At 32.6% G+C, this 12,624-nt stretch overlaps 1 protein-coding gene across 2 annotated transcripts; it reads right to left on the bottom strand.

The window, feature by feature from the left end:
• Nucleotides 1–2,159: 2,159 nt before the first annotated feature.
• On the bottom strand, nt 2,160–9,668 carry LOC106776885 (protein CROWDED NUCLEI 3). Of its 2 annotated transcripts, XM_014664348.2 has the most exons (8): nt 9,223–9,666; nt 8,170–8,379; nt 7,212–7,465; nt 6,844–7,114; nt 6,659–6,742; nt 3,714–5,752; nt 2,671–2,872; nt 2,160–2,581 (listed from the first exon to the last, which is right to left on the bottom strand). In XM_014664348.2, exons 1-8 carry the CDS (start codon nt 9,508–9,510, stop codon nt 2,390–2,392), a joined length of 3,540 nt encoding a protein of 1,179 aa, XP_014519834.1. In that variant the 5' UTR covers nt 9,511–9,666; the 3' UTR covers nt 2,160–2,389. The 2 variants fall into 2 exon arrangements, with proteins under 2 accessions (XP_014519834.1, XP_014519835.1); XM_014664349.2 differs by lacking the exon at nt 2,160–2,581 and having other exon boundaries at nt 2,743–2,872; nt 3,666–5,752; nt 9,223–9,668.
• Between the last annotated feature and the right edge of the window lie 2,956 nt (nt 9,669–12,624).

Genomic DNA, 12,624 nt, shown 5'->3' with positions numbered 1-12,624 from the left:
AGTTTTTGAAAGAAATTTGGCTAAACCAAAAATAGGGAACGAGCAACAAAAATTGTCACATGTCAAATGAGGATCCTGTCACGTGGCAGAGATAGTGTGACATGGCAATGACAGTACTAGTGCCATTGTTGGAGAAAGTGTCAATTAAAAAATCTCAATTTAGTCCTTTTATTTGTATTAGGTCTCAATTGAGTCCTATTTTTTTTTTTTTAAATTGAAGTAATTCCATCTCTCTCCAAATTAAGACTAAATTTAATTTTTATATAGATGTATAATGATGTTTTCATTAAAATTTAACTTTTATATAGATGTATAATGATATTTTTATTAAAATTTAACTTTCCATCCCGACCTGACTCTTTTTGACATGACCAATATTGAGTTCGAGTTAAATGGACTCGGTTAACCCGTTTTGCCACTTCCAATAAATGTTATAAGGATATTTTTATTAATATTTTTAATAAGATTAAGTTTATTTAAATTAATATTTTACATTGAATTTTATTTAAATTTTATTTTTATATTTTAAATATATTTATTTTAAATTGTTATAAAACTATTTTAAAATTTTATATTTGAATTTATAATATTGTTATTTTTAAACTAACTCTTTGTATAGAAATTATTAATATATAAATATTTAAAATAAAATTTAAATGAAGTTCAATGTAAAATATGAATTTAAATAAATTTAATATTGTTAAAATTATTTAATAAAAATATTAATTTTAATAAAAATATCATTATACATTATATGAAATTTAAATTTAGTCTTAATTTGAAGAGGATGAAATTTTTCCAATTTAAAAGAAAAAATAGAATTGAATTAAGACAAAATACAAATAAAAAGACTAAATTAAGATTTTTCACGTAACACATCTCCAATCAAGACACGTGACACTGTCATTACCACGTCACATTATTTTTGTCATGTAACAGGATTCTCATTTGACACATGACAAATATTTTTGAAAAAAAATAAAATGTAAAAAAATAAAATTCGGTCTAACATGTGGCACTGAGTTTTCCTCGTCAGTACCAAATAAGGAAAATAGTGAAATTGTCTCACATTTTAAAAATGAAAACTTAACAACTCAAATGTAAAAGCTAAAGATCAAATTAAAATTTCAATATAAATATAAGTATCAACCGAGGATTTTAGCCTTATGATATTTTAACCTAATCTTTAATTATGATGGCTAGTATACAACCTTCACTTTTTTAAGAATGGGGTTCCTTATGATACTCTCTTCTTCTGTGCAAACCCCCTCCTCCATCTTTTCTCTTACGTCTCTTTTTACCTTTGGTTGCATTAATTGAGCAAACATGCCTTCAATGTTATTTATCTTTTTTAGCTCTTAGGTCTTACATGTCATCTTTCAAGTTCTATAAATTCCATGCACACTAGAATGTATAGAATGACAAATCTTTTCACAAGAATTTTCAGGCCCTATTTTAACCAAAATGAACTTACTACCATATTGAGACGAGACCTAGGTTTTGTCATGCATTAAGCTACTAAGGAAAAGCTTTAAACTAAAAATAAATAAATAAACTTAACAAAAATGTAAACTAGACACAATGGGATATAATATGAGACTAACAAAGTTCTAAATTAACAATGAATGTTTCAACTTATTCACCATTCTAATATTTTAATTTCTAAAATTTCCTTCAAAATAAAATTCAAACTTCAAAATATTCAAGCATTTTATTCACCCAAATTAAATCAACATTAATTATCAATATCAATACTTAATTTTAACTATCATTACATTACTTTATTTTATACCATTTTGAAATTTAAAAAATTTTAATTGAAAAGTTTCTAATTTGTTACAGTAAAATTGTTAAATAATTTATTAAATCATAATTATCTGATGATATAATATTTTCAACAAATTATACTTTATGTTCTTCATATTTATAAATGTTAATATTTTTTCCTTAATATAAATTTAAAAACTCTATAGTTTTACTAATTCTATATTTTATATTGCATTTCTTAAGTTATTTTTAGAAAATTATTTCATGAATAATAATAATAATAATATAATAATAATAAAAGTCTTTTTTTTTCTATCTTTCAGATTTCTTTTTAACATACCATTATAATATTGCAAAACCAAAGTGTATTAACTTTAAGTTACACAGTTGAATAGACAGTAAAAATGGATTACCCATTTAGTTAATTTCTGGAAAGCATTGACTTCCTTAGCAGCAAAATCCATTTTTGCAAGAAAACAGTTATTGAGAACACAGGCAGCAGAACAATGCTTCTCCGCTGCCAAACAAACATGGATGATACTCCAATCTAATATTACATGCCTAATCTCCTAAATAAGGAATCATAACATTTGTATATCTAATGTGATATAAATAAAATATATCACGTTGTAAAAAATCTGAAGATCTTCTTTACGGTGGACACCTCACCCAGATGTTCCTCATCCTCATCTTCGTAATCATCATCATCATTTTCAACATCATGGATTGTGCTTCCATCTTCGTCTCGATATTCTGATGTACCATTTTCCTCTGCAGCACCATTGTCATCAACAATATCTCTTGGTACTTCAAACTGAAAAAAAAAAAAATAACGTGTAAAAATAAAATAGAACGTATGTATTAAAAGTTTGGTGAAATCAATCATCACAACAAGGCTGTTACCCTAACAACTCTTTCATCTGAGACCTCCACAGTTTTTGTTGTTGTGACCTGCACCATGCTTTTGTCTTGTACTTGTACATTGTCATCAGCTGCTAATGAGGTTTCAACAACTTCGGGTCTCATCTGCCCCTCCACCACAGCCTCTTTCCCCACACTTCTTGTTGCATTTCGTAAGGCCTGTTTTGATGAACCTTTGCCCGCACTGCTCCACAAAAGCCGTCATATCAGAACAATAAAGAAAAATATGACCACAACTCCAAATATAAACAGACATGATGCATGATGCTTTTGCTGCTAAATATATTCAACAGCCACAAGAAAGACACTTGCTATAACAACCCCTTAACATCCTCTCACATAAATCCAAACGGCATTAAAACTCAATCAAGCAATTCAATTTCCTACGGAGAAAGTATCCACCACACCACTGAATTAGGATCTTTTAAAGTTCAGTAAAATAAATAATTCTGAATAGTCAACAACAAAGCATTATCTCACTATGTAAGGTCAGCAACATGGATTTCATTGCGCCATTGGACTCCGTTAAAGACCAAATTCTTACAGATATTATTCAGCATGGGGACATATCAACAAATATAGTTTCTGACCTTTCATTATTAGTAAAACCAATTTTATTTTAATAAACATACTACAGAACAAAAACTGCCATACTTAGTATCTGAATTTAGTGTTTATGCCCATATAATATTATTAAAAAATCTCACCACTTGAGTGATTTACACTAAAATACAATTTCCCAACCACAGTTTAATAATGAGAATATAATAAAGGCCATTCTTGCTATTACAGAAATCTACCTATCACAATAGCAAATATCAATTGGCCTTCAGAAATCAACCATAAATTTATTTCAAACATATCATTCCTTTCAAGTTAATATAAATCTAAATATTAGCCGTGTGTATTCAGTTCACACCTCACACCCAAGAGAATCCCTCCAATAAATACACAACCAGCATAAGATATAATGTAACCTGCTACTGGTCCCAATATGGCCTGATGAGACGTGAGAATAAACTTACGTCTTGTGCTGCCTAAGATTGTATCGTTTCTCCCCAGTAACATGAGCTGGCGGAGCAACTGTTTGCCTCTTCTTCCTGCGTCCACCAGCTGTAATACTCTCTGATTGCCCTTCACTATCACCAGCAGTCTGTTCACTTTCTGTAACTCTAGAAGTTTGTGCCCGTTGACGCTTCCTTCCAGTGTTGGCTTTCTCAATGCGACTGGAGTCTTCTGGACTGTTTTCTTTGGCTAGAAACTCTCTGGCCTCTTCAACAACAGCCTTCACTGAGCGTGTTCTAGCAATTCCAGATTTGCTTTTCCTCCCAGGTCTGGCCCTGTGAAGCTTTGGAACAGACTGTTGAGAATCATCTCGATCTCCATCAACCACACTATCAACCCTGCTGTGCTCACCTATGGATAGGGAGTGTTCATCCCCAACCTCTTTATCAATGTTATCAGATTGGAGGTGTGGTGTATCTAGAGAGTGATATGCCATCCCAACTGCTGGTTGACGTTCATCAAGACTAACTCTAGCTCCTTCTATATTAGGAAGAGATGCAGGCTCATCTGCTTTGTCTACACCATCATTCACATCTGAGGGTGATGTCCCAGCCATGTCTGAAGCACTAATAGCTTCAGCTCTTTTAGTTGGGGACAGTTTGAAAAACTTGGATGTGCATTTGTGGAACCAAGACACAGGTCTTACAGATCCAGAATTGTCAATGTCAGATGTAGCTACAATGTCCTGGGAGTCAGGAGACTTATAATTCAGAACAGGGGAAATAGGCAAAGGAATGGCCACACTTTCCTTCAAGTCAGATAGTTTAGTATCAGATAAAACAAAGTTCCCAACAAATTCACCACAGACCTTGCAATTCTTCAAATTCTCAACAAGTTCAAGAAAATTTTTTCTTTCAGCCACAAGCCGTTGACGTTCTTTCTTAACTTTCTGACTGAGATTCATAAGCATTTCAGAATCTTCACGCATCTCAAGTTGGCCTGACTGAAATTGCTGCTTGTTCAATTCAAGTTCCTTCCTTTCATTTTCTAATCTAATCCCCTCAGCCTTTGCTTCTTCCCATTCTCTCTCAGAAAGATTCTTCAATATGTTAATATTGTCAAGTTCTCTTTGCATTTTCTCCTGAAAATTTCTCTCTCTTTCCTGCAAATCTTCCTCCATTTCTTCCTGTCTTTTCTGGATTTCATTCTCAAGATTCCTCATCTTTGATTCAAAATCTTGAAGCATTTTAGCCTGTTCATTTTTCACCTTTTCAGACAACAGGTGTTTCTCTTGATTCATTGAATCTCTAAATGATTCCTTCTCCAATTCAAGCTTCTCCAGCTCCTTCTTTCTTTGTTCTTGCATACTTTGTTTCTCGCTTTTCAATCTTTCTTCTTCACTGTGCTGAAATTTTCTTAAACTTTCTTTCTCCACATCAATATCATGCTGCTTCCTAGTAATTTCTTCTCTCTTTTCATCTAGTACTTCCCACTCTTTCTCAAACCTCTCTCTCTCCTCCCTTAAGTTTTCAGCTTCCTTCACAAGAGAGTCCTTCTGCAATCTGGTATGCTCTATCTCCTGTTTCAATTCCAATCGCAATCGAGAATTCTCTAACCTATCATCCTCAGCAAGCTTCAAATTCTCAGTCTCTTGTTGTATTTGCAGCTCCTGCAGAGAAATCTCAGCTTTTATCCTCTGAAGTTCAGCATTTAAATTCTCCAGGGTCTCCCGATCAGCAACCAATTGTTGGTTTTCCTTCTCCAACTCTTTCTCCTTGATTTTCAGAGTCTTTTCTTTCTCCTTTAAAGATTTCAATTTTGCTTCAATCTCCTTACTTTGTTCTTTTATTCTCTCAGCCTTCTTACTCAAGGCTTGCTCTTCTTTTTCAACCTTTTTTCCCCTATGGTTGACTTCAGCCTCCCTCTGCTCCAAGGCTTCCTCCTTGCTGCTAAACTCCTCAAGAAGGGATTTCCGCTTGTGTTCCATTTCAAAATCAACCTGCTGCAACTGCAAATCCAGTGTAGCCTTTTGTTCACCAAGGACCTTCTGGATCCCCTCCTGTAGAAACCACAGGTTCAACCGTCAGAATGTCATAAAATCATGCAAGTAACTAATGCCAAACATGTACACTTGTGATCATAATTTTTTTTTTTTATATTTTGAGTTTATATGGTGAGTTCCCACTTTCAATTTCTTCCCTTACTTTCACTTGAGAAAAATTGTGTAGAGTTGTCCTTCCCAAAGCAAACCTTAGAAAAAATTTTCACCATGTTGACCATAAAGTAATTCAGTTAAGCAAATAAATCTTTAAACTATCATCTTCTAATGTATAAAGACAAAGCATGGCTTCAGCGTTTGGTCTCAACCAAAACATTATCTTTAAAAAAGTAGTAAGTTCTTTTCAGTGTAAAAGATGGTTTAATATTTTATTATCCGGTAGAAATATTAAAAGAAAAAAAATGACCTGACAAAATGATATTACTCAATAATAAATTTGTCAATTTTAATATGAAATACACAAACGAAAGGCAGATGTCAAGATGCTAATGTAAAAGCATAGCACTTGTAATATCACAGTCACAGTTTTCAATTGTGAACTACTATCTGCCCGAGTCATTGCACAAATGCAGAAACCAAAAGAATCCTTAGCCCTGGGAAAATTCATTCATTCAAAATGGAATTTATTAAGTGCTGTTAGAAATTTGTAAGCATCAAGTCATCTGATTTTACTCCACAAAAATACCATTCTTGGACCTCAACACGAGCGAAAGCATATGTGCATGGGTTAAGCATCTTCAGAATCTATATATTTCAAGATGAATGTCTATCTCACTGGTATCGTTTTGAATTTCATTTCTTGGTCATGTGTGCTAAGTAATTATTCAATGATGTTATGTAATTTTTTTTCTTGAACTTTGCACATCATTTTATTGCATTGTATAGCAACCACATTCCTGGACTTACTCTTTCTCTAGAATTAAGTTTTGATTCCAATGCAAACAATTCTTTCTCTTTCATCTCCAGCGTGCTCTTCAAAGAATCCACTTTCTGAAACCATAGTCACAACATACAAGGAATGGAAAGTATAAGCAAAATACAAAAAGCAGAAAACAAATAGTCAAGACACAATAAAAAAGCTCGAAACACACCTTCTCTTCCACGTTTATATTGGCTATTCTTCTAATAATCTCAGCTTCCTTTTCCTTCAATAAAGAACTAGATGAATTAACCTTTTTCTCCAACACTTCCAGGTCTCTTTCTTTCTGTTTAAGGTTCTTCTCGGTTTCAACTATCTTCTTTTCTTTCTCACTGATATTTTGCCAACCACTGGATAGCATATTTTCTCTTTGCTGTAGCTTCCTTTCCCACTCCTTTAAATCTTCCCTTTCTTTATAGAATGTTGCATCAAATGATTCTCGACTGCAACGTAGAATACCAACTTCATGTTAAATTGCAATGCATAAGAGGTCGAAAAATATAATGAACAGAACCATCATAATGTAGAGAAAGAGCATACTCAGTAGCTAAAGACAAACGCTCCTTTAGAAGCAAACTTTCACGAGCCTCGACCTCTTGCAATTTCATATCCAGCTCTGCATTTTTTCTGTTCACCTCAGCCAGCTTAGCCTCTGCATCAAGCAGTTTCTTGTCAACCACTGAAGACTTTTCTTCAATTCCATCAACCAACGCACTAGCTTCAGCTAGCTTTGTATGGGAGTTAGACTTGACTTGGGCATGCTCTTCTTGCATTGCACGCAGAGCTCTCTCAAGCTGCAATTGAATGATTTTCACAACATCAATATAAAATAAAGGCACATTTAAACAAGCATCTCAAACTCCAACCCTAACATGAGAAACTCCAGAAATGTCATACAAATCTGATCATAAAATTGAAATAGAAATAAATTGGTAAATGATAGGTACCAAAAATAAGAAAGCACAGTACAGCTGAACAATCATTGTATTAGTAATGAAATCAGGACTGTATCCGGGTTCTTATCAGTAAAGTACTGAACAATCTGAAGAGTAATAAAGGAACGAGAACGTGCATCCACGGAAACAGTAAGGCCAGAGGTTAAAGAAGATGATTGATATTATCACTATCTCTATTATCTTATGTTTTAACCTTTTCCTATACCAATCTTTGAAAAAAGGAAAGCTAGTTAAAATAAGGTGAACCTTTTGTGATAATTAGAAAGGCGGGAACCAAAAACAGATAAAACTTAAGTTTTCAGTGCACCATTACATTCTTATATCAATTGTGGTCTTTAAGGAAAGGTAATGCCTAAATACTCCAAAATTATGTCATGAAAAACAATGAAGAAGTGAGGAAAAAATTGAAGCCCAGCCGATGATAGGCTCTTCTTCCAACACTAACCAAATAAAAAAGGATGGCAACACAAGAGAGGAAAGTAGAAATGCAAGCAAGTAGACAAATATAATAATATAATTCAAGATGAAAACAAAAAACATACATCAGCCCCACATTGCCTCTCTGTGCTCAATGCTTTCCTCAAATTCTCCTCCCGCTTCTCAACTTCAAACAAGGCAAATAAATGTGCTGACTGTTCTCGTTTTAGAATCTCCTCAGTTTCAGCCAGTTCTTGTCTCAGCTGGTCAAACTTTGAATTCCATTCTTTCTTCTCCATCAATAGCAGGCCCATGTTGTACTGGTAGTCAAAAAGCTATGAAAAAAAATGAAAAACAAAATAGTTTATTAATGAATAATCATCAGAAACAAAATAATTCATCAATGAACAATCATCAAAAACAAAATAATTCATCAATGAACAATCATCAGGGAGATGACATTATATCCACAATACACAGAAACTCTGCAACCATAAAATATTTTAGAAACTATGATGCAAAGGCCACCCAAGGAATTTGCTTCTTTACACACAATGATATGTTTTCATACTTCTATTTATATTCAGTATACAATACCAACTGACTCGAAGCTCCAGTCTTAAAACTTACTCCCTTAGGTCCCTGTTGTATCATCCATTGATATGAAATAGCATAAAATGATTTGCCTTCATCACTCTATCAACTACAACACTTGTTTCAATAGGTTTCTGTTGCAATCCACAGGTACAATATCACAGTTTTTGAAGTCTTTACAACTGCATTGCCACAAAAATCACAACCACATTTTCCAGTAATTTCTCCACCACGGGGCTTCTTTTAGGGATAATCGGGGATCTGAACAAAGTTACTTGCTCTCAAGCTGCTACTTACATCAATCAAAAATGTTCTTTCTCTAAATTACATAAGCACCAATAACTATGTTAATATCAATATTAATAACATTATTAACCGACTGCAACTGTAGATTCAAATTAATCAATCATAAATATCAAGTTCTAAACGGCAATAAATCATAAATTTAAACAAAATGTTAACCTTAAAAGCTAAACAAAAACCATAAACAGATGAGGTTTTGGCTCGAATAAAAACACAAAACTCTATAAACGCGCCTTAGATCAATATCGGTGAAAATTCGTAAAACCTTCACCGAGTCTAACCTCTCTTTCGAGCCTGGAGACCTTCTCCAGGAGTGCTTCATGGTCCTTCCTCTGCATCACACTTTCATCCAACAACCCTAACTCCGTGAACCGCCTCCAGTCCTCTGCGTTACCCGTGTCGAATCCCACCGCTACGGTGGTTTCGGTCAGAGACCCCAAAGGCGGCGGCGGCGGACCGTCGGCGACTGCCTTTTCCTTTGCAGAGGCGGAACCCATCGCAACACCGCCTCGGTGCAGCGTGAAAGACCCAGTGACATTCGGCCACACCTTTTTCTGGGGAGTGAACATTGCACCGTAGCCGAAAATGGCAGGAACGGATGGAGTGCGGTCGAGGAAAATGACACGACGGTGAGAGTTTCACCGGAAAAAAAAGAAGGAGAGATCGTGTTTGGTTGAGGAAGTAAGAAATTTTAGAAATTGAAAAGGGTTTAAACCAGATGTGGAACATGAGTGCGTATTTTTAAGAGTGTTTTCTACACCAATTTGGATTTTAATATAAAAAGATTAAACTTGAATTTTTCAAAAAAAATATTAGTGATAATAAAATAAAAATATATGAAAACATAAACAAAATAAATCTTATTTAATGAAGTTTTTATTTTAGGAAAGTTAATAAAATTATAAAAACAAATAATTAGAGATATTATATAAATATTTAAATGATAAATAAATTTATATTTACATTATAGTAACAGATATACGGACATGCTATGCATAAATCCGCATTATAATAAAATAAGAAAAAATAAGTTTTTAGTTGAATTAGGCTTAGTGATGCTGGTTGGAAGTAGCTTGGAAAGTTCATGAATAAAATCTTGTTTAATATATAGTTGTGGAAGCTAGGTTTAAAAAATTATTAAAAAATATATATTTGTTTAAAAATTTATCAAAAACTTTCAAATTTAAACCAAGTATAGTTGTGGCTTAAAAGGATTAACTAAATTTTCTTCAAATATCCAACTTTAGATGGGAGCATTCAGATTGACCATGTGATCCAAGTAATTTAGATTTCAATTTCTTTTTATTTTTACTTTTTGCATTGTGTTTTTAGGGTCATGTATTTGTTCTCTATACATTTTTATAATTGGAGAATTTTTACACATTAGATTTTATATTATCAAACTTTTTATTGTTTAAACTACAAGATGGTTTTTTTCTGTCTTAAACGTTAAATTCTCATATTTAAAAAATTATAAATGTAATTATTCTCAACTAATGTTAATCATGTGATATCCTTTTAATGAATTAAAATGTTACTCTCTCTTTTTTCTCATTTCTTCCTTTCATAATATAATATATATTTTTGAGAAATTAAAGTTAGTGACAAAAATTATATTGAATAAAACTTTTAAACCTAGCTAGTTGAGTATTTTAAATTATTTCCGGTTTTTCCAATTAACTTGACTAGTTTTTAAGTGTTCACACCATTTATGATTCTTTAGTCAACTTAACTAGTTGAGTATTATAAACAACTCTTGATTTTTCTAGTTAACCTGAATAGTCCGAGTTTACTCATTCCTGGTTGTTAGTATTATAACCACTCCTAGTCTCTGAGTATTGCCAACCACTCCTTGTTCGTTAATCAATCCTAACTAGAATATTCGCTCAATACAATATTTAACGCAAACATATTTCATGTTTAATTACAAATACATATTTGAATAACTTTCAAGGAAATGATAAGTACAGTATAATTCAATCTGTGATCACATAAGATTCTTCTTCAAAGGTTGAAGAGCATCAAACGATATATACTTGAGGTAGAGTAAAGATAGTGTTTAGTGATCTTTCTTGAGCATGTTCTCGTTCTCTCTTTTTCTCACTTCTATTTTCACCTCTCTCAACTTTAACAGCATCTTCTCTTTAGTGGATCTTCTTTATATAGCCTCCTTGAAAAAATGACCGTTGGACACAGTGTTGGCTTTTAGATTAGACTTCATATCCTTTTTAGGTAACGGGTCAAACTCATGTCTACATTGCAACCAGACAGCACTTTATCAGTGATTTTTTTTTCAAATGTAGCTTGTACAACCTTTTGGTACAAAGCTTGAGGAAACATCCTAGGAATATCTTCTTATCTCTCAATGTCTTTATATCCTTTATGTGGTGCTTTTAAATAAAGCTTTAGTATTGGCATTACCTGCACAAACATCAAGAACAAAGCATGTAAGCGGAGAGACACATTTTCCTACAACATTAAATGTTTTAAATGTTTATGATCGTTAAGAAAATTGTGGTTCAAAATATTTTGTCACATGTCAACACATCTTGATAAATGTATATTGGTATGTTATGATATGATCTTTTAAGTTTTTTGTTTCATAACCTCGTTTAGGTATAAATATATAGCCTAGCAATGTTTAGTAGAGCTTAATGTTCGAATGCCTTGTCATTTTGTTTAAGCGCAATGATGATTAGACACTTCGTTAAGAGTTCTATAGTGTTTATTGCTTTTTGCATCTCAAGCCTTAGGCATGTTTGAGATACCAAATAATTGTGTATCTCTTGGTGGCGTTTAGAATGTTCTGTCAAATGTTTGGTGGCTTTCCATGTTTCTATGTTGAGCTTTTAAGCATTGGCGTTTAGCACAACATTCGCATAAATTATGTTTCAATTGTATCAAACACTACTTTCATCCAAACAGAAATTTTACTCCATGTATTGTATTCTCTAAAACCATTTATCTTTAATGGATACATTGTTATATCTGATAGACACATGTTCCATCCAACATAATCCCTTAGTAAGGCCAATCATTTAGACATTATATCTTGTGATTATTATTTCGTTAAATGGTATTTGTTAAACCTCAAAACCTAAGTTGGTAGATAGAATTTTTGAAGAACTATGACTTCGAACTATCATATCATTCGGGAAAGGAAAATGTAGAAGCAAATTCCTTGAGCAAAAAATCCTTACATATATTTATTGTGATGGTAAAGGAAATGGAAATTACTAGAGAAATTTCATAATTTGAACTCAGTACTAGAAGTGCGACCTAAGAGTTTGTACTTGGATATTTTAAAAATCAATAGTGATTTTCTAAGGCAAATAAAAAAGACACAAACTAACCAATATTCATAAGATTTGATAAAGTAGAAGGAGAATTTTATCATACTATTAGTGGACTTACGGAAAGATATTTAGTAGTATGGAATGAAAAAGGATGTAACAAAATATGTTTCCAAATGCCTAACATGCAAAAAAATCCAAAGTTGGGCATCAACGATTGATGAGTGCATATTTATGTCCACATTTACGCTTTAAAATTCAAATTTTTGATGAAATTCTTGTGCTTAAATGATTGATTTAATATGAATTTATGACGATTGGATTTATTGGGTTTGGGAACTAAAGATGCTTAAAATGTGATTCTTAGTTGCATAAATTATTTTGGATGTT

Source organism: Vigna radiata, chromosome 11, assembly GCF_000741045.1.
Source record: "Vigna radiata var. radiata cultivar VC1973A chromosome 11, Vradiata_ver6, whole genome shotgun sequence".
NCBI classification, from domain to species: domain Eukaryota; kingdom Viridiplantae; phylum Streptophyta; class Magnoliopsida; order Fabales; family Fabaceae; genus Vigna; species Vigna radiata.
This window is presented reverse-complemented; position numbering and strand designations above follow the sequence as displayed.